We start from the raw sequence: 26,253 nt of genomic DNA, 5'->3' as shown, positions 1-26,253 counted from the left end.
TTGGGTGTTTTCAAGTGCAAAAAGATATTTTTATTAAATCATGAGGACAGGACCCCTGGGCAAGAAGAGCTGCACTGGGGTTGTGAGGAGCAATTGATTATATACTCTTAAGTTGGGGGTGGGTTAGAAATAAAGGAAGTTTCCAAAAGGATTTTTTTTTAAAGATTTTATTTATTTATTCATGAGAGACACACACAGAGGCAGAGACACAGGCAGAGAGAGAAGCAGGCTCCATGCAGGGATCCCGATGCGGCACTCGATCCAGGGATTCCAGGATCATGCCCTGAACCAAAGGCAGACGCTCAACCACTGAGCCACCCCGGTGTCCCCCAAAAGGATTTTTATATGTCAAAGAAGACTTACAGGATCCTGGAGGTCTGGCTAATGTCAAGCTAAGGTTGCTTTTTGCCTCTAGGAAAGCATCAACATTAAGGTAGTTGTGAACTCCTTGAGGATTGTCATACTCTGCCTGTCTCCAGCATTTGTCAGTGAGCTCCAAGTTGTAAGGAAATTTAATTTTTTTAAAAATTTTTATTTATTTATTCATGAGAGACATATAGAGAGAGGCAGAGACATAGGCAGAGGGAGAAGCAGCCACCCCGCAAGGAGCCTGATGTGGAACCCAATCCGATCCTGGGGCTCCAGGATCACACCCTGGGCCAAAGGACGGCACTCAACCGTTGAGCCACCCAGGCGCCCCAGAAATTTAAATTTTTTTAAAGATTTATTTATTTATTTATTTATTTATTTATTTATTTATTGTAGACATAGAGAGAGAGAGAGAGAATGAGGCAGAGACACAGGCAGAGGGAGAAGCAGGCTCCATGCAGGGAGCCCGACGTGGGACTCGATCCCGGGACTCCAGGATCGCGCCCTGGGCCAAAGGCAGGTGCTAAACCGCTAAGCCACCCAGGGATCCCCCCCAGAAATTTAATTTTTATCTACATTTCTTTTGCTTTCATTCTTCCCATCAAAATATATCAAGCTTTTCCTGTGCTGCTTCTATGTTTTGAATCAGAGTTAGCATAATTTTGCCAGCTTCAAGGTTATAAAGGAATCCATTGTTTCTTTTAGTCCTTGTACAGTTTCACTTTTAAAAATGTAGATCTCTGGCCCTTTTGAAATTTATCCTGATGTGTGTTGTGAGGAACAGATCTAATTTCAACTTTTTCCACATAGTTATCCACTTTTTTTTCTCCAATGGTTTGAGATACAACCTTCACCATATACTAAGTTTCTATATGCATTTGGGTCTCTTCCTGGATTTTCTATCCTGCTCTGTTTGTCTATCCATGCATGTGCTAATACCACATTGTTGTAATTACAGGGGTTTTATAATATATTTTAATACCTGGTAGGGCCAATCGTGCCCCCCTACCATGGTCTTCTTTCTCAGAGTTTTCCTGTTTGTTCTTGTCTGATTAGTCTTTTAAATAAGTTTTACAATCAACCTTTTTCTAATTCTTGATAAAAGCTTGATGGCACTTTTGGGGAAGATGGTACTACATTTGTAAATTAACTTTGAAAGAATTGAAATCTTTAATATGGGAGTCTTCTGTCCAAAACCATTGCCCTTCCATTTGTTTGTGTTTACTTTTGTGTCTTTCTGTGTTTATAGTTTTCCTCCTATAAATTTTGCACATTTCTTGTCAAACTTATGCCTAGGTATTTTATTATTACTACTATTTGTTCTTATGAATAGGGTTTGTCTGTTCTTTTCTTCTAACTGGATACTGTTGAAGACTATTAATTTCTGTGTATTAATTTTATGTCATGCTACTTAACTAAATTCTTTCATTTCCATTGATTCTTGAGTAATCATATTATCATCAAATAGAGATAGTTTCTGGGATGCCTGGGTAGCTCAGCAGTTGTCTGCCTTGGGCTCAGTGTGTGATCCTGGGGTTCTGGGATGGAGTTCTGCATCAGGCTCCCTGCGAGAAGCCTGCTTCTCCCTCTGCCTGTGCGTCTCTCATGAATAAATAAATGAAATCTTTAAAAAAAAATTAGGGATAGTTTCCAGTGCTCATGTCTCTAACTGGTATTGGCTCTGGCTCCAACATAAAGTTAAAGAGACTGAAGATAAGGACTTCCCCATCAGAATACTGTTCTCAGTACACTCCCTGACTTCAATTTTCTTTCCATATCCTTCCCCAACTGCAGTCTAGCTTTAACTACTCTGAGTTAATGCTAACCAAGGCTGCCAATAACCTTTTTGTAATTAAGTCCTGAGAACATTTCCTGCTCTCAGAGAATAAACACCCCTTTTTCTAATGTTCTCCTTCCATTGGCTTTTCCGGAAGCACATACTGATGTACGTGTACACACACACACACACACACACACACACAACCCAACCACTCCTCTGGTCCCCCACCAACCCCACTGACTGCAACTTTCAGGCTCATCCTCTGTCACTTCTCATTTTCAAGCCCCTTTTGATATTCTAGTCTTCCTAAGCCTTCCCAAAGCCTTTCTTGGATTCAAATACCACTGACTCATGGTAACTCATGCCCCATGGTGGTTCTAAATGACCTTCTGTCTTTGTTATATTTCTTATTGTAAGCAAGACACCTCCACCCACCTACTCCCCTGCCCACATACAGAAGTTACCAAAACTCATTATTTACCATCACATAATGGTTGACATGAAAGGATTAAGTCTGCTGGTGCTAGGCTGGTGTAAACATCAGTGATAGGAACATGAAATGATAACTCTTTCTTTTTAAAAATTTATTTATTTATTCATTTGAGAGAGAAAGACAGAGGGAGCACAAGGAGAGGCAGAGGCTGAGGGAGAGGGAGAAGCAGATTTCCTACTGAGCTGGGAGCCTGATGTAGGGCTTGATCCCAGGACCTGGAGATCATGACCGGAGCTGAAGGCAGATACTTAACCATCTGAGCCACCCAGGTGCCCTGAAATGGTAATTCTTGATAACTCATGTGGAACTTCAGAAGAAAAACATGATTCTATACCAAGTGAGGAATTTAGAAATTTTAACAACAGACACAGCTCTCCTTTGGGTTCCAGATGGTGTGTCTCACTGCCTACTTGATACCTATTGAATGTCTCAAAGTCACCTCAAACTCAGTATATCCCAACCTCATGGTCTCTCACCATTCACCCCAGGTCCTTTCCCCCTTCTGAATCTCAGTAAATGATGCCACTATTGGCACCAGTTCTGCAAGGAAGAGTAAATTTTGCCTATTTTAAATCAACACACTGTGCAATTGACATGTGTGGATTTATGGAACCACTACCAAAATCAGGATACAAACAGTTCCATCATCCAAAATCCTCCCTCATGCTATCCTCTTCAGTCACACCTTCCCTCTCCCCCAACCCTGGCAACCACTGATCTGTTCTATGTTCCTGTAGTTTTGTCTTTAAAAAAAAAAATTATTCTTGAGAGACACAGAGAGATGCAAAGACATAGGCGGAGGGTGAAGCTGGCTCCCCTCGGGAAGCCTGATGTGGGACTCATTCCTGGGGCTCTGGGATCATGCCCTGAGCTGAAGTGAAGGCAGACTCTCAACCATTGAGCTACCCAGGCGTCCCTATAATTTTGTCTTTTTCAAGAATGGCTTACAAATGGAATAAGACAGTCCCATGTATCCAACTGACTATGGGATATTTCCACTGGAATGTCTCACAGGTACCTTAGCTCAACATCATCACTCACCTTCTAAATTTGCCCTTCCCCCCATGTCTTCTCACAATATACCATTGCCCAGCAGCCCAAGCTAGGGATATCATACTTAGTTCTCTCTTCCTTTCATCCTCACTTCTAATTAGTCACTTAATCTTATTATTTATACTTCCTTTATATCTTTCCAATTAATCTTTTGATTTCCAAGTCCATTATCATTTTACCAATGGATTCAGGCAGTCATCTCTCACCTGGATTATTCCAACAGCTTTCTGGAATATTTTGCTCAAAAGTCCTATTGCCTTTGAGTCCACATCTACGCTGCAGTAGGAGTGATCATCCTAACAAACACAAAGTCTTGTCAAATCATCCCCCTGCTTAAAACTCTTGGGATCAATTTTAAACTCCTTAGATGACATTCGAGACTTTCCATAATACGGCTTCAGCTCTGTCTCAACCCATTGCTCCTGGTCTCACCCTACATGTCTCCCACACATATACTCTCACTTGTCCTGCTTCTTCTTTTAGTCTGGAGTGCCCTTCTCCTTCTCTGATCCAACTAATTCCTGCTGTTCTTCAAATCTGTTTGGCTATAATCTCCTAGCTGGGCTAAGTGCCATTATTTTTATTTCTTTAGGAGCCCTGAACTCTTCCCCTATATTTACCCCTAGTAGAGTAGTTCTCAGAATGGATCTGCAGACCCCTGTGTATCCCTGACCTTTTTAGAGGGTCCCTGAGGTCAAAATTATTTTCATAATGAAACTAAGATGTTATTTAGATTTTTTTCATTGTGTTGAAATTTGCACTGATGGTACAAAAACAATGGTGGATAAAACTGCTGGCCCTTGTCCCAAATCAAGGTGGTGGCGCTAAACATCTAGAAATTGTTGTATTCTCCACAACTACTCATTCACAGAAAAAAAAATCAGTGACTGGGTGATGGGCACTGAGGGGGGCACTTGACGGGATGAGCACTGGATGTTATGCTATATGTTGGCAAATCGAACTCCAATAAAAATATATATACAAAAATTTTTTTTTAAATAAAACCAAAACAACAAAAACCAGTTTCACTTAAGAATGTCCCTGATGGGGCAACCCAGGTGGCTCAGCAGTTTAGTGCTGCCTTCAGCCCAGGGCATGATTCTGGAGACCCAGGATTGAGTCCCACGTCAGGCCCCCTGCATGGAGCCTGCTTCTCTCTCTGCCTGTGTCTCTGCCTCTCTCTCTCTCTCTCTCCCTCTCTCTGTGTCTCTCATGAATTAAAAAAAAAGTCCTTGATGCAGTAAAAATTATTGATTTCATTAAATCATTATTCTTGAACATATGTCATTTTAACATTCTGTGTAAAAAATGCAAGGTATATGTATAAAGCTGGAAAGCATTTGATTTTTTAAATTATGAACTGTACTAGTAATTTGCTTCATAGTATAATTTCTTTTTACAGAAAAAATAATTTAAAAACTATAGTTATACAGATTTGAGTATCTGGCAGATATTTTCTAAAAAATGAACAGAGCCTGCCCCTTTAAGGAAAATAACTGATGAATTTGTTACAAATGATAAAATCTAACCTTTGGATTTTACCTCTCAGGGTGAAAAAAAACATAGCTTGATAGTGATCTAAATACTCACAGCCTTTCTGGTGAAATCAATATGGATATTTATGACTATGACTTTTTTTATATTATATAATAAAATATGTCAACATATGGAAAGCTGAATAACTCAGCAAACCAGTATTTTCCAAATGCCTGATGCATGATGTTGTAAGTAGGAATAGGTAAAAGATCTATTCAAAGTTCAAGGTAGACTGATGGATATTTAAGTTTGTTGATAGGGTTTCAGACTCTCATTGTAACTAATCTTTAAGAAACAAACATTTGTAGTTTTGGTATAGTATAAAAGATGTATCACATTTACCTGAAAAGATTGTTAAATACACTTCTCTATCTAAATTACTTCTGAGTAACCCTTTTGGGTCCCCTCCCTCTTTGGGAGCTTTGTACTGCCACTCAATAAATTTTGCAAAAAAAAAAAAAATTACTTCTCTGTGTGAGGCTGGATTTTCTTCACGTACTTCCATCAAAACAACATATTATAATACATTGAATGCAGAAGCAGATATCAGAATCTAGTTTTCTATTAAGCTGGACATTTAAAGAGATTTACAAAAACTCAAAGCAATGTCACTCTTAACAAAAGAATTTTGTATGTGTGTACTTATGCTTCTCATTAAGATTGCTTAAGCCTACTGTAAGTAATCTCTCACTGATTACAACTAAAAGCTCTGGCCAGAATACATAAAGTAATTACCTGAGGTCACTGAAAAGTAATTGAGAATAGCCAGATAGTAGAGGGAAGTCAAAATTTGAAAGATGATTGATATGGTGGTGAAGTTTCAGTGGGTTTTTTTGCCTCCCATACCTCCCTACTTTAACCAGAGTGTGATCCAAATCCCAGACCTGGGCAGCAGATGCAGACAGAAACATTCTGAGAAATACTCACTTTCTGGTCAGAGAGCTGGGAGGAATCACATATAAACAAAAAGTATGAGGGGACAAAGCAAGGAGCCAATGGAAAGATTAAATGAAAAAATTTCAAATCCAAAAGAAGGCAGAAAGGGGAAAAGAGAAAAACAAAACACAGAGAGAAGAAACAAAACAATAAAATTATAGGCCTAAATCCAACTTGTCAATAATTATATCACATGTAAATGATCTAAGTATACCAAATAAAAGACAGAGATTGTCAGATTATAGTTAACATGCTGTCTACAAGAAACTCACTTTATTTTTTTTTTTAAGATTTTATTTATTTATTTGAGAGAGAGAGAGTGTGTGAGCATGAGTGAGGGGAAGGAGCAGAAGCAGAGAAAGCAGACTCCCTGCTAAACAAGCAGGGCTGATCCCAGGAACCCCCCCACCCCAAGATCATGACCTGAGCTGAAGGCAGAGGTGCTTAACCAACTCAGCCAGGTTGTGATCCCAGGATCCTGGGATGGAGTCCTGAATTGAGCTCCTTGCAGGGAAGCCCCTGCCTATATCTCTGCCTCTCTCATGAATAAATAAATAAAATCTTAAAAAAAAAAAGGATAACATTAAGAGAATGAAAAGGCAAGCTACACAACTGAGAAGGTATTTGTAAGTAACATATCTGATAAAGGACTTGTATAAGTCTTATGGACTGAGTGTGTCCCCCCAAAATTCATAAGTTGACATCCTAACCCCCACTATTATTGTATCTGGAGATAGGGCCTGTGTGAAGGTGGTAAAGGTTTAATGAGGTCCTAAGCATGAATCCTAATCTTATAGACATGGTACCCTTAATACAAGAGGAAGAGTAGAGCTCTCTGTCTCCATTATGTGAGGACATGAAAATGAAACCATCTATAAGCAAGGAAGAGAGCCCTCATCAAGATTCAAAACAGCCAGCACCCTGATCCTGAACTTCCCAGCCTCCAGAACTGTGAGAAATAAATTTTTTTTGTTTGAGCTACTCAGTCTGTGGTATTTTGTTATGGTGGCTCAAGCAGACTAAGGCACCAGGATATATAAATAACTGTCGAAACTCAACAATGAGAAAACAACACAATTAAAAATGGGCATCAGACTTAAACAGACACCCCACCCAAGAAAATATGTGGATGGTAAATAAGCACATGATAAAAGGCTCAACATTATTAGTCATTAGGTAAATTCAGTTTAAAATCACATCTATTAAAATGTCTGAAGTTGAAAGATTGATTTCAAAGTCTGGGAGTATTTGGTGAGGATGTGGAGCAACTAGAACTCTCATTTTGCTCATGGGGATGTGATATGGCAAAACTATGCTGGGAATTAGTGTAGAGGTTTTTTAAAAAGTTAAACATACAGCTACCACAGGACCCAGTCATTCCACACCTACCTTTGTTATCCGAGAGAAATAAAAGCTCATGTCCAACTTGTACATGCATAGCAATGGTACTTGTAATAGCTGAAGACTGTTAATCAACACAGTAGAGTACTCCACAATGCAAAGGAGTGAACTGTGACACACACAATAACATGGATAACTGAGAAAATTTATACTGAATGAAAGAGTTATGTACTGTCTGATTCCATTTACACAAAATTCTAAAAAATGCAAATGAATGAGAGTGTTCTGGGATGGAGGCAAGGGGAGTACAAAAGAACCTGAAAGAATGTTTGAGGGTAATTGGTGGGTTCGTTATCTTGATTGTGATGATGGTTTTGTATGTGTATACACACACCCAAACTTAGCAAGTTGTATACTTTAAATATGTGTGATTTATTATATATCAATTATACCTGTTTTTATAAAGATGCTATTTTAAACTGTTTGAAAAAATGAAATAGGTAAGGGCATACCTTGTTTTATTGCATTCGCTTTATTGTGGTTCGCAAATAGTGTGATTTTACAAATTGAAGGTTTTGAGCAACCCTGCACTGAACAAGCCTATTGGCACCGTTTTTCCAAAAACACTTGCTTACTTCATGTCTCTGTGCCGCATTTTGGTGATTCTTACAATATTTAAAAATTTTTCATTATTATATCTTTTATGGTGATCACCGATCAGAGACCTTTGATATTACTATTAAAATTGTTTGGGGTCACCATGAACCCTACTCACCCACCTAGGACAGCGAGCCATCCTATAATGGTCCCTAAATGTTCAGGTGAAAGGAAGGAAGCCATCCTACAATGGTCCCTAAATGTTCAGGTGAAAGGAAGAGTGTATGTATCTCTCACTTTAAATGAAAAGCTCGAAATAATTAAGCTTAGTGAGGAAGGCATGTCAAAAACCAACATAGGCCGAGAGCTCAGTCTCTTGTGCCAAATAGTTGTAAATACAAAGGAAAAGTTCATGAGGAAAATGAAAAGTGCTACTCCAGTGAACATATGAATGATAAGAAAGCAAAACTGTCTTATTGCTGATATGGAGGAATTTTTATTTTATTTTTTAAAGATTTCATTTATTTGTTCATGAGAGGCACTGAGAGAGAGAGAGGGAGAGAGAGAGAGGCAGAGACACAGGCAGAGGGAGAATCAGGCTCCATGCAGGGAGCCCAACGTGGGACTCGATCCCAGGTCTCCAGGATCACGCCCTGGGGCAAAGGCGGCCCTAAACCGCTGGGCTACCAGGGCTGCCCTGGAGGAAGTTTTAGTAGTCAGTTCTATGAAAGCTGAGATAGGTGGAGAAGCTGCAGAAGAAAAGTTTGAAGCTAGCAGAGGTTGGTTCACGAGGTGTAAGGAAAGAAGTCATCTCCATGACATAAAAGTACAAGATGAAACAGCAAGTGCTAACATAGCAGCTGCAGCAAATTATCCAGATCTAGCTAAAATAATTAATTAAACATATGGCTATTATAAACAAATTTTCAGTATAGACAAAACAGCCGTTTATTGGAAGAAGATGCCATCTAGGACTTCCATGGGTAGAAAGGAAAAGTCAATGTCTGGCTTTAAATATTCAAAGGACAAGCTGACTCTCTTGTTAGGGGTAGTGCAGCTTTAGGTTGAAGCCAGCACTCAAGGACCACTCTGAAGATCCTCTGGTCCTGAAGAATTATGCTGCAACTACTCTGCCCACACTCTATAAATGGAACAACAAAGCCTGGATGACAGCATATCTGTTTACAACATGGTCTACAGAATATTTTAAGCCCATGGTTGAGACCTACTGCTCAGAAAAAAAGATTCCTTTCAAAATACTACTGCTCACTGATGATGCATCCGGTCACCCAAGGGCTCTGATGGAGATGGTCAATGAGATTCATGTTGTTTTCTTTAAAAAAAAAAAAAAAAAAGATTTTATTTATTCATGAGAGACACAGAAAGAGAGGCAGAGACACAGGCAGAGGGAGGGAGAAGCAGGCTCCTCACGGGGAGCCTGATGAGGAACTCCATCCCAGGACCACGGGATCATGGCCTGAGTCAAAGGCAGACGCGCTCAACCGCTGAGTCACCCAGGCATCCCTCATGTTATTTTTCTTTCTTTCTTTCTTTCTTTCTTTCTTTCTTTCTTTCTTTCTTTCTTTCTTTCTTTCTTTCTTTCTCCTCATGTTGTTTTCATGCTTGCTGACGCAACATCCGTTCTGAGGCCCATGAATCAAGGAGTCATTTGTCTTTCAAGTCTTATTATTTAAGAAATAACATTTCATAAGGCTATAGCTGCCATAGACAGTGATTCTTCTGGTGGATCTGAGAAAAGCAAGTTGAAAACCTTCTGGAAAGGATTCACCATGTTAGATGTCATCAGGAACATTTGTGATTCCTGGGAAGATGTAAAAGCATCAACATGAACAGGAGTTGATTCCAACCCTTATGGATGAATTTGAGAGATCCAAGACTTCAGTGGAGCAAGTCCCTGCAGATGTGGTGGAAACCAAACTTACAATATCTCCAAGGTATGCCTGTATAAATCTGCGAAATATGTACAGAATCTGTATGCTGAGAAGGACAAAACACCAATGAAGGAAATCAAGGCAGTAAATAAATGGAGAGATGTACTATATTCATGGATGGGAAGACTCAGTATTGTTAACATGTCAGTTCTATTCAAATTGATCTATAAATGTAATGCAATCCAAATAAAAATCCCAGTATAGGGATGCCTGGGTGGCTTAGCAGTTGAGTGTTTGCCTTTGGCTCAGGGCATGATCCCGGGATCCGGGATTGAGTCCTACATTGGGCTCCATGTGGGGAGCCTGCTTCTCCTTCTGCCTGTGTCTCTGCCTCTCTCTCTCTCTCTCATTAAAAAATAAATAAAGCTTAAAAAAAATCCCAGTAGTAGTTTAAAAAATTATGTGTGTACACGTGTATATATGGCAAGATATATGCATAATATGTATGTGTATTATACACACACATATAAGAATACATATATAAGGAAAAAGACAATGATAAAGTATATGTTTAAAATGATCACATTTGAGGCATCTGGGCAAAGAGTTTCTATTTTTACCATTCTTTTAAGTTTTCTGTAACTGAAATATCAAAATAAAAATATTTTTAAAAAGGGTTTATACTTATTGCCTTGACATCTCTTTTTTCTTCTAGGTATTACATATTTTGTGAACACATGGCACATTGTTAAATATTCTACACAATTTTTAAAAACTGTGTTATAGGGATCCCTGGGTGGCGCAGCGGTTTGGTGCCTGCCTTTGGCCCAGGGCACGATCCTGGAGACCCGGGATCGAATCCCACGTCAGGCTCCTGGTGCATGGAGCCTGCTTCTCCCTCTGCCTGTGTCTCTGCCTCTCTCTCTCTCTCTCTCTGTGTGACTATCATAAATAAATTTAAAAAATTAAAAAAAACTGTGTTATAGTCTATAATAAAAGGTTGTTCAGTTTATTTAACAAATCAGCTCTTGTTAGATATTTACATTTGTGTTTCCCTGAATTTCATCCTTATTCATCCTTTACCTCATATTCTTGCTGCCTTCTGAATGTTTCAGACCTCTCCGTCTACTTCCACCCTGGGACTGGGTAAAGCTTTTCATTCCTGGGCCTTTGATGGCAACACTGGGGACAGGATGAGCCGAGACCAGGGGCCTCTATTCATTTTATGAAGCCCACTTTGTTTGGCCTGCATGGTGTTTTGTTTTGTCTTGTTTTGTTTTAAGTAGGCTCCATATCCAGCATGAAGCCCAACGTGTGGCTTGAACTCAGGACTCTGAGATCAAGACCTGAGCTGAGGTCAAGAGTTGGACACTTAACTGACTGAGCCACCCAGGCGCCCTGTGGCATGGTGTTTTTGAGTGTTTGAATTTATTGCCATGCTTTAAAAATGAGAAGATTTCACTTGAAAATCTGAATTCTTGGCTTTCTTGAAACATCAGATCTGGCAACATGGGCCCACATTTTGGCATGGTTATCACGCGTGGAGTCCAGCTGCTCTCTGTAGATGAGGATTAGGTTCTCTGCCAGCCCAACTGTCTTTACTTACTTGTTTGCTCGCCCCTGTATGCATCCAACCTCATGCAGGGCTCTAAAGACCCAGATCTGGGAACGCCCTCACTGAACACAAGAGCTTGACTTGTGATAGAAGGCAGTATAGTTTAGAGGAAGAAAGTCCTGGACTTGAGCCAGGAGAGAGAAATTTTAGTTAGTTGGGCCGATGCAGGCTCTAATTTGCCCATCTGTTAAATGATCTAGATGGGTGATTCTTCACCAGAAGATGAGAAGAAGGGTCATAATGTTAAAATAAGTAAAGGTGGGTCTAGCTTTATTCCCTAAATGATCTGATGTCCTCCTGCTTGAGAATAGCTAGCTTACTTATTGAAATCATCTGCAAATTCAAATGATAACTATCATGTGAGGTTAAGAGCCCAGGTTCTGGATTTGAATACCAGCTCTTCCATTTCTGTGGTGTGTGAACTTGGCCAAGCAACTGTACCTCTCTGAGCCTAGTATCTTATGTCGGACCTGAGAAAGTAGGAAGTAAGACAACAGTTTCCATTTGAAATCCCACTTTAATATGACATTAAATCAGATGATGTGTATAAAACATTTATGATTCTGTGGCAGAAGGTAAAGATTCTGTATAAACATTGGTTACTTTTACTACCTGATTCGTAAAGTTGTTGTTAGGATTCAGTGAGATAATACAGTAAAGTGTTTTAGCGAAGAGCCATGTACACAGTGTTCAGGAAATGGTTACTTATAATTTATCCATAAAAACTCCAAACGATTCATTGATTTATCATTGTGGAAGATGGTAGAAAGAGCTCAGTGGTGGTTGACGGGGCTTAGGGAAGTAAAGTCAAAGCTCTCACATAGGTTTGAGTCTGAAGTCTGGAAACTAGGAAGCTAGGGAGCAAGGGGCAAAAGAAGGAGATGAGGAGGGCCTGTTTGACGTGATAGATTCGAAGACTCGTAGAAATTGGGATGCCTTTTGGGGGAGACAGAGATGTTTAGACAGAACTAAAGGCTGTCAATGCAGAGGAAGATGGTTGGTTGTCATCATTGTTTCCCTTTTGTGTGGAAATAAAAGTCCTGGGATTTTATTTTATTATTTTTTAATATTTTATTTATTTATGAAAGACACACAGAGATAGAGGCAGAGACACAGGCAGAGGGAGAAGCAGGCTTCATGCCAGGAGCCAGATGTGGGACTCCGGGATCACGCCCTGAGCCGAAGGCAGGCGCTAAACCACTGAGCCACACAGGGATCCCCAAAGTCCTGGGACTTTTATTTTATTTTATTTTTTAAAGATTTTATTTATTTATTCATGAGAGACACAGAGAGAGAGAGAGGCAGAGACACAAGCAGAGGGAGAAGCAGGCTCCATGCAGGGAGCCCGACGCGGGACTTGATCCTGAGTCTCCAGGATCACACCCTGGGCTGAAGGCAGGCGCCAAACCACTGAGCCACCCGGGCTGCCCAAGTCCTGGGATTTTAAACAAAGAAGGCAGTGACCAGATCTGATTGATTTCTGGGTCCCCTACCTAGCACAGGGCTGGCACCGAACAGGAGCCACTAATTCTGTGGCTTAGTGGAAGTGACTTTCCCATCCAAGCCGGTCTCTTCATCTGTAAAATGAGGAAGAGCAAACCTACCTCTGAGGGTGTGGTAAGGATTCTGAGTTTGGCTAAAAGTAAGTGCACAAATGGTCTCTGGTGTGAAAACCCACAACATACCCCACCAGAATGGAAAAAAATATTTTTTAAAGATTTATTTATTTATTCATTCATGATAGACATAGAGAGAGAGAGGCAGAGACACAGGCAGAGGGAGAAGCAGGCTCCATGCAGGGAGCCCGACGTGGGACTCGATCCCGGGACTCCAGGATTGCACCCTGGGCCAAAGGCAGGCGCCAAACCGCTGAGCCACCCAGGGATCCCCAGAAAAAAATAATTTAAAAGAGATAGTATCAAGTGTGTGCACAAGTGGTAGGAATATGTTAGTATAGTTTGAGTGTCTACTAAAGCTAAACACACACCTGCCTTCTGACCACCAATTCCACTCTTTAGGATATATCCATACGTTTATCGAAGAAATACACAAGGATATTCATAACACCAGAATAACCTCAAGCTGGAAAATACCAGTTTGAGGTATAGTCACACAATGGAAAGCATACAGAAATGAAAACAATGATGTTAAGTAAAAAGAAGCCAAACACACAGTACGTGCTATGTGGGTTGAAACAGATAAAAATAATGTACACTGCTGGAAATCCAGATAAGTGAAACTTTCAGAGGGGATGGTGTGGCAGGAAAAGAACATGCAGGGGACACCTGGGGGATGGTGGTGGCTAATGTTTGGTCTCTTGAACTGAGTACTTGTTTTACTGGTGTGTTCACTTTGTGTCAAGTCATTGAACTGCACCCTAATGATTTGTGGACTTCTCTGTATTTATATTTCAATAAAACGTTTACTTAACAAACACTGAGCAGTGTATCCGTGGAGCCAGAAGCATGGGCTTTGGGGACAGACAGATCCGGGGCTCTAAACTCTGACCCTTGTGACAGACAAGTAGCTTCAGAGCTCTCAGTCTGCTTTCTTCTCTGTAAAAGGGAACATTTTGTCTATCAAGATGCAATGAGTTGAGGCCCCTGTGACTTAGGCAGGGCCTGGCACAGGTCTGCCGGTCTCCTGTGGGACCCAACTCCTGACACTGCTGCCTCATTTTCTCCAGCCCTGAGTGTGGTTTCTACCGGATTTGCTAACAAGTAAGGGGGCGGGGCTTGGGGACTCCTCACCCCCAATGGGAGACACAAAGGCCACACTTTGCTGGGGCTCGAATTCCCCAGGTGGAATTCCTGAGGCTTACAGATTGTAACATTCCTACAGCTCTCTCAAGGACTTCCTCTATTGCGTTACCACCATAGCTTTGCTCTTGTTGGTGTCACGTTCTCAGATAGCTACTAAACGCTCCCCAAGATGTATTTGCAATGACCTCCTGAGCATGAGGCCCAGTGATACACATCTGAAGGGCTTCAAGACCAATTTTTAAAAAGATTTTATTTATTGATTGATGAGAGACACAGAGACACAGGCAGAGGGAGAAGCAGGCCCCCTGCGGTGAGCTCTATGCCGGACTTGATTCCAGGACCCTAAGATCACGACCTGAGCCAGAGAGGCAGATGTTCAACCACTGAGCCACCCAGGTGCCCCTCAAAACTGATGTTTTACTAAGAATTAGTAAAAAACCTTATTTTAGCAGCACCTAGCCCCCTCAAGGTGTCTTGAAAGCTTTACTTCCAAATTCCTTAGAGACTTACTATCGTTAGCACCGCCCCCTCCCCAAACTAGAAGGTTTAATTTAATCAGACACTCCCCACAAACACAAGTGCAACATTTCCAGCCCACAGGTCCTGTCTCCCTGCTATAATAAAGCACCTTCTTCCATCAAAAACATCTCCAGAATTCTTTCTCCGGGGGCGGCTGGGTGGCTCAGTCAGTTAAGTGACTTCTGCTGGGGTCATGATCTTGGGGTCCTGGGATCCAGCCCGGGGAGGGCTCCCTGCTCTGCCCCTCCCCCCAGTTCGCGCGCGCTCTCTCTCTCTCAAATAAATAAATAAAATCTTATTTAAAAAAATTCTTTCTCCACCCCTCCTCCTGGCCCACAGCACATCCACCCCCAGGGTGGAGCCGGGTGCTTCCCGCCTCCACGCGGGAGACAATCCTCGGCGCATCCCACGTTTAGATCTCCTAAAGGAGCCCCCCCTGGGGAGCCCCGCCCAAAGTATCTCCGGCCCCGGCACTAAATGAGAGCCACCAGCGCTTGGCCACCAGGCTCTCCCGGACGGATTTGCGAATTCCTTAACCGAAAAAGCAAAGAGGCAGCGCCGCTTACTGGCGAGAAAAACCGCGCGCGGACACCGCTCGAGGGGGGCACTACGCACTACTGCGCACGCGCACCGCCCCAAGCCCAGCTACGGAGAGCCCGCGTTCAGGCCTTGGGGGCGGAGCCCAGGACAAAGACTTCCCTTCCCGCCACCCTTTGCGGCCCATTCAGCCCGCTCTAGCGAAGCCTTGAACTACGTTTCCCAGAATCCGCGGAGGCCCTGGCCTTCCGGTAGCGTCGCCGGAAGCGGTGACTGGATCTGGCTGGGCCACAGAGGCCGGCTTGGTCACTATGGAGGAGATAGGCATCTTGGTGGAGAAAGCTCAGGTCCGGTGGGGCCAGGCTCGTGGGGAGAGGGCGAGGCCGACCGGAGTGGGGTGCTGAGGGACTGCGGGAATTCCGGCCCGGGTCCGGCTGGTTCTGGAGGCCTCGGTGGGGAGCTCTGTGTCGCCCCGAGGCCTGGCTCGGTGGCTGAAGGATGTTAGGGCAGAAAGGCTCAGAACGTGCCGCTGCAGGAATGAGTGACGTTACAGGTTCTTTGGCACGGAAGGATTTCGAGGGCTAGCTAGGAGTGCTTAATGACATCGGGGCCCGGCGGGGCTGCCGATGGGTCGGGGTGTGAGTGATAGATGGGGCTTGGGCCAAATGATGTCTCAGGTTGGGCCGGGGAGCTGACTGATGATCGGGGCTTGGCTGGTGTTGGGAGGCTCCGCAGTATCTGCTCTAGCCGAGTGGTGTTTGGGGCCTACATAGGGAACCGGATGACATAAAGACCTAATGTGAGTTTGGGTTGTGTGACATGAGGGATCTTTTGGGGAAAACTGGGTAATGTGAGAATGTTTGAGGTTGACTTTAACAGCCTATAATAAGACAGCCGTGTGATATTAGGAACTTGTTGGGGGGGTGGCATTGGGGTCCAGTAAGGAGTTGATGTGACCTTAGACCTTAGTTGGGAGTCAGGTGACATTGGGGTTATGTTACAAGTGGCATATGATAGTAAAACATCTGTTTGGGAGGCTAGTTGACCCTCTTAGGGCCTGGGTGACATCAGGAGCCTATTTAGGGGGCTGAGAGGCTTGCAGGATCTATTTAGAGGGGCTGAATGATGTCAGGAGCCTGTTGGGGGCTGAGAGGTTCATGGTGGAGTGGGGAGGATGCTATAGATTCTATCATGAGGGGACGCTCTTCTTCCAACCAGAGTTTTCTCCCTTGTTCTAGGATGAGATCCCAGCACTGTCTGTGTCACGGCCGCAGACTGGCCTTTCCTTCCTGGGGCCTGAGCCTGAGGACCTGGAGGACCTGTACAGCCGCTACAAGGTAGAGTCAACCCCAACCCGGACCCTGTACAGGGCCCAGCATGCCATACCCCCCCACACCCCACACCCCCACCCCTGCCACCTTCTACAACCACCTGGCTCACCAGGGCCAAAGCCAACTCTACCTTTTGCCTCTCCGCTCACAGAAGCTGCAGCAAGAGCTGGAATTCCTGGAGGTGCAGGAGGAGTACATCAAGGATGAGCAGAAGAACCTGAAGAAGGAATTCCTCCATGCTCAGGAGGAGGTGAAGCGAATCCAGAGCATCCCACTGGTCATCGGGCAGTTTTTGGAGGCTGTGGATCAGAATACAGCCATTGTGGGATCCACCACAGGTGTGTGGGTGCCTGGGTAGGGACCACCTCATTCACTCATCTGTTCATTCAACGTCTGTTAACTGTTTCCTCTCATGGACTGGGAAGTGTGTTGGGATCTTAGAAGAGCAAACAAGGCAGGGCAATGTAATGGTGTTTTTCTAACTCTAATAACAAAAGTAGACATATGTTTTACATACTCTCTCTACACGTGTGTATGTATTTTGTACGTGTTCGTGTATATGTACGAACCTACATGTACAGTTGAGTTTAAAGCAACACAGGTTTGAACTGTGTGGGTCTTCTTATACACAGATTTTTTTGGATGAATACAGTACAATACTTAAATGTATTTTCTCTTCCTTATGATTTGCTCAATGACATTGTCTTTTCCTAGCTTGCTTGATTGTAAGAATACAGTATATAACATGTAAAACATAGAAAACACATGTTAATTGACTGTTTATGGTATTGGTAAGGCTTCTGGTCACCGGTGGGCTATTAGTAGTTGAGTTTTTGGGGAGTCAAGTTATGTGTGGGTTTTTAGTTGCATTGGGCGTTGGCACCACTAAACCCTGCGTTGTTTAAAGGTCAACTGCATACATATCCACATATACACTAAATATATATTGAAAGTTTCGTCAAATGATAGTTAGCCTTATTACGTGTGACAGATTCTGGTGTTTTCCATTCTGTTCTAGTCTGTTTTTGTTTTAAACAGTGTTCTGGATATGACCCTCTAAGTTGATTTCATGGCAGTTACTGGGTTGGGACCTGCAGTTTGAGTAAAGTGTGAAGAGACTAGGCTCTGGTAGGACTCCGTATATGGTAGCTGTTGTTGTTAACATGGGTTCAGGTCTGTGCTCAGGATGGTTGTTGTCTCTGTGCATTATCTGTCATTTCCTGTTTCTGGCCTCTGTGACTGGGCCTAGAATTGGACTGATAGGCTGGAGGTGAGGTGGTGAAGGGAGGGAGATACTCAGGATGAGGCTTGTGTCTTTGACCTGTAGGACTTAGGGGGACAGTGGGACTATCCCTGAGATGCTGACATGGGGAGAAGACTAGGTTTGGAGGGAGACAGTAAGGGCAGTCTAGGACTTCACAGGGAGGGGTCTGGGTGGCTGCCAGACAGCCAGGTGTGAAGGTCAGGAGAGTAGAAGGCTTATGGGGGCAGGGAGCCTGGAGGCTGGGCGAGCAGGGAGGACTCTGGTGCAGAGACCTCGATGGGAGCGGAAGGGTGTATCAGGCTGGGTCTGTGGGGAGGAGAGGAGATTGGTTGGAGACATTCAGGAGGCTAGCTGGAAGAGCATAGTGACTGAGGGGCTGTGGCGTGGAGAGGAGGGGAGAAAGGTCCAGCATGAGGCTTGGGACTCTGGCTGGTGACTAGGGACCATGGGGCTCCCTAAGACAGGGCCCCAGGAGAAGCAGCACGATTTGAGAAAAGATACTGAGACCACACTGGGACAGTGAGTGAGAGAGACCCTGGGGACATGCCGGGGTAGGGGAGGCATTCCAGGAGGCTGCTGGTCACCTGGGGCTAGAGCTTGAGAGGCCAGGCTAGAGACAGACAAGGGAGCTGTCGTCTTGAATGTGGGGGATGGACCAGAGGAGGCAAGACTAAAGGCCGAGGGCCGTTCGGGGTCTGAGTAAAAGGGACTGGTGGCCTAGAGTGTATGACTGTGAGGTTTGGGGGCAGAGACAGTTTGGAAGTTCTGGTACTTCTCACTTTCCCTGCTCCTTGGCTGTCTCCCAAAGGCTCCAACTACTACGTGCGCATCCTGAGCACCATTGACCGGGAGCTGCTCAAGCCGAACGCGTCTGTGGCCCTCCATAAGCACAGCAACGCTCTGGTGGATGTGCTGCCTCCTGAGGCCGACAGCAGTATCATGATGCTCACCTCAGGTGAGAGGGGAGCCCAGGGCCAGGGGGAGGCCTGAGGGGACCTGCAGTCCAGGCTAGGAGCCCCAGCTCTGCTCTCCCACCAGACCAGAAGCCAGACGTGATGTATGCAGACATCGGGGGCATGGACATCCAGAAGCAGGAGGTGCGGGAGGCCGTGGAGCTTCCACTTACACACTTCGAGCTCTATAAGCAGGTGAGGAGCTGAAAGTGGTACGGAAAGCAAAGCCGCCGCCCCCTCCGTGCCCACCCCTCGTGTTTCAAGTTGGTGAAAGGACTCCCTGCCTTATCCTTCACCTCTGCATTTCAGATCGGCATCGACCCTCCCCGAGGCGTCCTAATGTACGGCCCGCCTGGCTGCGGGAAGACCATGTTAGCAAAGGCTGTGGCTCATCACACGACAGGTGAGCCCTTGGTTCTTCCCTGGGGCTCTGACCTTCTGGACTCTCATAACCTTGCTCCCTACTTTCTGATCTTGCCCCGGAAGTGGTGAGGTGAGATGATTAGAACAGGAGCCATGGTGTCAAAGCCCCGGTGTGCCTCTTACTGGTGGTGCCATCCTAGGGAGGTGGCTTCACTTCCTCCTGTCTCCATTCTCTGTCTAACAAGAAACTTGCTTCACAGTGGGTTGTCACCCATTAGTGTGAGTTCAAATTCATGGGTTGCAATCAGGATTTAAAGCAATGAAACAAAACATCAGTGTCCATCCCACGTAATAAGAGCTCTTAATGCCTTATTGCTTTGTGAAACTTGTTGCATGTACATATGCTTGTGGTTGTTTACACACATATTTCTTACTGTAGATTCCAGACAAAAACATCTGAAAGTCACTATATTACTGTTTGTAAAGCCTGAGGATCGGGCTCAGCACATCTTAAATCTCAGCATGTGTGAGGCAGGGAGCAGTAGAAGGCAGTGGTCAGACAGTGTTTTCTGGGCTGTGCTGACTAGGATTGAAATCTGGCTCCCCTACAACTGCTTACAGAAGTTAGTTTATGTAACCACTCAATAAGTTAGTCTCTCTGTGACTCCTGTTTCCTCTCTATCTGGGTTATTTGGAGGATTAAATCAATATAAAGCTTCTAAAACCATACCTGGCATGTAGAGTGGACAATAAATGTTAGTCATGGTCATGAGCATTCATTTGCTTAGCGGTTCATGGACTTCTGCTCTGCCAGGCCCTGAGCTGCTCAGACATGTCTCCTGTGTTGGAGAATTTCCCAGTGTGGCTGGAGAAAAAAAAAAAAAACACTTAGAACTCAGTCATTGAGTTAATATTGAGTACCTAATGTGTGTCACACACATGTTCTGGAGACACAGCAATGAACAGAACAAAGTCTCTCCTTTCTTTGTGGAAGTGATGTCTTAGTTGGGGAAGTCCTTGAACAGGTAATAGATTATGTATCACGTGGTTCTAAATGTGTGTCGAGATGAAGCAGGATAAGGGGATAGAGAATAGTGGGGGCTGCCACTTTTTATGGTAGAATGAGGGGTGGTCAGGGAAGGCTTTTAAGAGGTGACATTTACATAAAGACTTGAGGTACCGAGTCACATGGATGTCTGGAGGAGGAAGTATATTGGACTCAGAGACTGTCTGGTGAGGTGGGAATGCACCCCATGGTCCAGGAATAACAAGGAGGCTCCTGTAGCTGAAGTGAGTGAGCAAGGGGGCTCACAGAGGTAAGGTTGAGTGGGAGCAGCCTGCAAAGTAGCAAATGCCCCAGGGAAGCAGGAAGGATTGGGGGATCACCCTCACAAGAGGGCGTGCTGGTCCATTCTGCCTCCACCTCTCAGGTAGGTCTTCCCAGAAGAAGTGAGGTGTAAGCAATCTGTCAGGCACACAGTTGGGAGGGGACATCCAGGACATGGGGCACAGGTGCCAAGGCCCGGGGTAGGAAAGAACTTTTTATTTAGCGAATCATGAGTAGACCATGACGATATTACGTGAGGGTAGGGACCTTCCACATTTGTCCTTTGCTACCTTTCCACTGCCTGCCCAGTAACTGCACTGTGGTACTTTCTTAGCACATGTTGGGGGGCTGGCTGAAGGAGGGCTGTGCTTGGCAGGTTCAGGAGGTGAGGCTGAAGAACTCAGAAAGGCTGTGAATATAGTCTTAGCACTAATCTCAGGGATTTTGCACACTGCCCTGAGAGCAGGGTGGTTTTGGAAAGGCAGGGCTCACTAGAAATACAATGCAAGCCACATATATAATTCAAGAAGTTTAAGTACCCATTAAAAAAATAAGAGAATGAGTAGACGAACAATGTATTTAGCAAGTATACTCAAAATATATTGACATGTAACAGAAAATTACTCAAAATACTATTAACATGTAGCAAATAGAAAATTTGAGGTTTTTTCCCCCATTGTTTTGCTCTAGTAAAATATATGTAACAAAATTTATCGTTTTAACCAATTTTTAAGTACAATTCAGTGGCATTCAGAACATTCACAATGCTGTGCAACCTCCACCACTTTCCATTTCCAGAACTTGTTCATCATCCCATTAAGCGCTAACTCCATGTTTCTCCACACTCCCTCGCCCCCAAGCCCCCGATAACCTCTATTCTGCTTGCAGTGGCTATAAATTTGGCTATCATATAGAAGTATCTCAGATAAGTAGATGATCCTACATTTGACTGGCTTTTTCACTTAGGCAGTTGTCTTCAGGGCTCATCTATGTTGGAGCAGGTGTCAAAATATAATCCCATTTTCAGGCCAAATAATATTCCATTGTATGTATATACCATGTTTTACTTATCTGGGTGTTTATCGATGGACATTTATTGAGATATTCTACACTAGGGGATCCCTGGGTGGCTCAGCGGTTTGGTGCCTGCCTTTGGCGTAGGGCGTGGTCCTGGGATCCCGGGATTGAGTCCCACAGCGGGCTCCCTCTGCCTGTGTCTGTCTGTGTGTCTCTCTCTATGTGTGTCTCTCATGAATAAATGAATAAAGTCTTAAAAAAAAAGATTTTACACTTAATTTTACTAAGTTTCTGGAAGTCTGGTATTTCACAGTGACAGCCTATCTCATTTTGGACCAGTCACATTTCAGTTCCTCAGCAGCCACATGTGGCCAGTGGCCATCACATTAGAGAAGTAGTATGATGGAATTAGCCTTTTGAGATTTTTAAATTTTATTTTATTTTTACTTATTTGAGAGAGCATGAGCAGGGGGAGAAGGAGAAACAGAGTCCCCGCTGAGCAGGGAGCCCAACGTGGGGCTCTATTCCAGGACCCTAGGATCATGCCCTGAGCTGAAGGCAGACACTTAACCGACTGAGCCACCCAGGCATCCTTCAGATTAGCTTTTTGAAAGATTATTTTGGCAGCTAGAAATGAACTTGGAGGCAAGAGAAATCTGACAGCCAATTAGAAGACTTTGCACTGAGCCGGAGGACTGACAGTTATAGCCTTGGGCAGAGGCTTTGGCAGGGTGGGTCGGGGAGAGAAGGGTAGACTTGAGGCAGAAGTGACAGGATTTTTTTGCTAACTATAAGGTGTTGGCAAGTGGGAAGAGTCAGGAGCAACTTCCATTTTCTCACTTGGGCCAGATTAGGGGAAAACAGATTGGTGTGGGGGTAGATGGATTGATTATGGGACATAACTAATTCAATGACCAGGAAGTGGAAGTCTTCACTGAAACACAGTATGAGAGACTAGGAGGATGGGGAAGGGGTTGGGGGGACAGAGCACCACAGCAGCAGAATGGGGAGGCAGACAGGAGCCAGAGTCAGATGGGAGGTTTCAGGGACTAGGATTTCATGGGTAATGGTTTGAACACCGGCAGAACAGCCCAGGGAACGTGTGGCCAAAGGCAACACTGAGATGTGTTTAGATACCCTGAGGTTTGGGGTTGAACAAGCCCCTAGGTGATGTACATATCAGAGAGGAAGGACACCTTGAACCAGGTGTTGGTTCTGGATTTTAGTGCTTGTCAGGGCAGGACTGCAACTTGCACAGCTCCTAGTTAGGATATAAGGTCTGCATAATGGACTGTGTCTCCCTTCTCAGTGGTAGCTAAAAGGAGGGTTCTGGAGGGTTGCTCCATGCAACACAAGGCCACATCTAGTTGTTAAAGAATAGGTTAGACTTAAAGAAGTAAGTTCAAAAGGAGAGGCCCAGAACAAGCCTTTCTTCAGCCACATTGTCACTTGTTGATCACGTCAGAATATGTGCCTGTGGTCCCTGATCTTCCATGATGTTCAGAAGTGGATCCTTTTCCATCCTGAGCGGAATTCCAAGTGGAACTCAGCTCTTGGTGAGGTAGTTAGTATGATGCCTCAGTGTATAGATAGCCTATCTTTTTTTCTCTTACTGATTTTTTTCCAACACTCTGGAAATCCAGGGTTTTTGTTTTGTCTATGTTGGATTCCATGAATGTCTCTTGCTGTCCTCTATATGGGAATATTGAAGTACAGACGCATTTTTAAAAATAATGTCCTGATTTTTAAATGTTGGGCCAAGAACTGACACATTTGTTGTAGGATTCATGATTTGGGCTGCTGGGTTGTGGAGTACAGGCAGATGACTGGTCCTCCCAGCAGGATCTGAGACCCATCCCCAGGGCACGAGAGAATGACCTGGCTGCTTGGAGTGGGTGTTCAAAGATGTCTCCAGGGAATTCTCAGTTTCATTAAAGCAATATGGGCCTTCCTTATGGGAGGCCCTTCCTCATCTAACCCTTGTCATCCTGCCATCAGCTGCATTTATCCGGGTCGTGGGCTCAGAGTTTGTCCAGAAGTACCTGGGCGAGGGCCCTCGCATGGTCCGGGACGTGTTCCGCCTGGCCAAGGAGAATGCACCTGCTATCATCTTCATAGATGAGATCGATGCCATTGCCACCAAGAGATTTGATGCCCAGACAGGAGGTGAGTGATACCTAAGCAGGGCCTGGGGTCTTGGGCAGGCTTGTATGCAATGCCTTGGACTGACCATGTTGCACTCTGCAGCTGACAGGGAGGTTCAGAGAATCCTGCTGGAGCTACTGAATCAAATGGATGGATTTGACCAGAACGTTAATGTCAAGGTTCGGGGGTCAGGATGGCAAGGGGAAGTGTGGTGTGGGAGTCAGGGAAAGATGGAGGCTGGCATGAGAGGGAACACGTATTGTGACAGGAAGGAGGGTGTAGTGGGGACAGAGGTCTGAGCTGGCATGTCCCCAATTCCAGGTGATCATGGCCACAAACAGAGCAGACACATTGGATCCTGCCCTGCTGCGGCCCGGACGTCTTGATCGTAAAATTGAATTTCCGCTCCCTGACCGCCGCCAGAAGAGGTTAATTTTCTCCACTATCACCAGCAAGATGAACCTCTCGGAGGAGGTTGACTTGGAAGATTGTATCCTGCTCTGGAAGTGAGGGGAGGGTCCTGGTTGGGAATGTGGATTGGATTTTCATCTCCATCTCTGCCTTCATTGGGACCCAACTTGTAAGGTCGGGAGACTCCAGGGATGGGAGTGGTGATAAATATAGCTCAAGGATGACTTCTGGTTCTAGGCATTTATTTCCTTAATCACCTGCTGCAGATGTGGCCCGGCCAGATAAGATTTCAGGAGCTGATATCAACTCCATCTGTCAGGAGGTGAGTGAGGGAGGGTTTTTCTCTGGATCCAGGCAGGGGGTGCATGAAGACTCTTCCCCTTTGAGACCACTCTGCTGCACCCCTCATGTCCCACATTGCCTCCCTGGGGCTTGGGGCCAGGTCTCTTCCTCCACCATCACTAGGGCTTGGGAGTAGATTTTCATTCTCATCCCTCAACAGAGTGGAATGCTGGCCGTCCGTGAGAACCGCTACATTGTTCTGGCAAAGGACTTTGAAAAAGCATATAAGACTGTCATCAAGAAGGATGAGCAGGAGCATGAGTTTTATAAGTGACCCAGACCTTGTGGTGTGAGGGGAGAGGAGGGAAGGGGACTTCTCTCACCTCCCCAACCGCTGTCCCAAAACCTAGTGTTGTTTTTTCTTTACCCATGATTAGTTTACTCAATAAAGATAAAAGATTGAATCTGTTTAATTTCTTCCTAAAAGTTTAACTCCTTTGGAGGAAACTGGGCTGTGAATAGGATGGTCTGTCCCCTCCTGCTCTCCTGACAGATGAGTGGGTGACTTGCAGGGCCTGGGTTATGGTTTGAGAGCAAAGCAAAGAATTCATATCAAATGACTTTAGAAATTTGGGGAAAAGAACGGAAATTGAACCTCAAGTCGCAGCCCTTGACCACAAGATAAAGCCCCCGCACATCTCCCCACCATTTGAGTCTTTGGTGATTCCTGCCTTCTTCACATGCAGAGAGAAGTTCAAGGACAAGGAGATAGCCCCGCAGAATCCCAAGAGTAGGGATGAGGGTTGCAAGAAGTAGGTTGGATCGCTGGGTTTTGTGAATGTCTCTGGCTCTTCTCCATATGGTTTTGTGAATGTCTCTGGCTCTTCTCCATATGGTTTTGTTAGGGCACAAATGTGTTTGGTTGGACCCAATGCCATTCTCTCTTGAGGTCTCTGCTGAGACACCTTTCCATCTGGGGAGACTTCTCTGACGCCCCAAGTTGGGAAGGAACCCTTCTGTGCTCCACTGGAACCATGTGCGTGCTCTGCTTGGCACTTCTCATATCACCTTAGACATTCTCACATGTTTGCCGGTCACTCTTCTGAACTCAAGGGATTGCAGCTTTATCACAGTTCAAGTCCCAGTGCCTACACATGGTAGATATTCACATAATATTTCTTGAACAAACACAACAAATGTCCCTATATATTTGGAGGTGAGACAGGAAGAAATATAAGAAAAGTATAAGTACAGTCACAGGTCCTTGAGGAGAGGGTGATTCCTCTGCAGATGAGCATGGCTGGTTGAGTGGAGAGGTTAACCTTTCCTCCTCCCTGGAACCTCACTAAAATAATAGTAATGAGATAAGAGAATACTCACAAGGACACAGGAAGAGAGGATATAGTAGCAACACAGTTTTGGGGAGAGGCAGAAAACTGTTCATCAACCCAGCTGAGCCTGAACTAAAAGGGGAGCTCAGAACAGACTGGTACTTCAGAGATCACGGGTGCCATGTCCTAAAGGGGAGGGCTGGGAATGCAGACAAGCTGAAAGGCACCTGGGTGGCTCAGTTGACTAAGCATCTGACTCTTGATTTTTGGCTCAGGTCGTGATCTTGGTCACATGAAATCGAACCCCATGTTGGGCTTGGTGCTGGGCTGCCAGGCGTGGAGCCTGCTTAAGATTCTTTCCCTCTGTTCTCCACTTCCACCCTCTCTTAAAATTAATTA

At 44.6% G+C, this 26,253-nt stretch overlaps 1 protein-coding gene across 1 annotated transcript; it reads left to right on the top strand.

Annotated features, from left to right (window-relative positions):
- The first annotated feature begins 15,618 nt into the window (after positions 1-15,618).
- Positions 15,619-24,987, top strand: PSMC4 (proteasome 26S subunit, ATPase 4). The gene is made up of 11 exons (XM_077851892.1): positions 15,619-15,777; positions 16,669-16,767; positions 16,913-17,099; positions 18,834-18,980; positions 19,064-19,173; positions 19,288-19,381; positions 23,684-23,851; positions 23,933-24,009; positions 24,152-24,320; positions 24,508-24,563; positions 24,744-24,987. Exons 1-11 carry the CDS (start codon positions 15,742-15,744, stop codon positions 24,855-24,857), a joined length of 1,257 nt encoding a protein of 418 aa, XP_077708018.1. The 5' UTR covers positions 15,619-15,741; the 3' UTR covers positions 24,858-24,987.
- The last annotated feature ends 1,266 nt before the right edge of the window (positions 24,988-26,253 follow it).

This window comes from Canis aureus, chromosome 1 (genome assembly GCF_053574225.1).
Source record: "Canis aureus isolate CA01 chromosome 1, VMU_Caureus_v.1.0, whole genome shotgun sequence".
Classification (NCBI taxonomy): domain Eukaryota; kingdom Metazoa; phylum Chordata; class Mammalia; order Carnivora; family Canidae; genus Canis; species Canis aureus.
Note: the sequence above shows the minus strand (reverse complement) of the source record. Positions and strands in the feature narration are given on the sequence as shown.

What these genes read in the sequence shown, in the direction of transcription:
- PSMC4 (XM_077851892.1), top strand. Translation starts at nt 15,742, where the DNA reads ATGGAGGAGATAGGCATCTTGGTGGAGAAAGCTCAG. An exon ending in ACCTGTACAGCCGCTACAAG is followed by an intron (nt 16,768 to 16,912) that starts GTAGAGTCAACC and finishes CTCCGCTCACAG; the next exon opens with AAGCTGCAGCAAGAGCTGGA. An exon ending in CATTGTGGGATCCACCACAG is followed by an intron (nt 17,100 to 18,833) that starts GTGTGTGGGTGC and finishes TGTCTCCCAAAG; the next exon opens with GCTCCAACTACTACGTGCGC.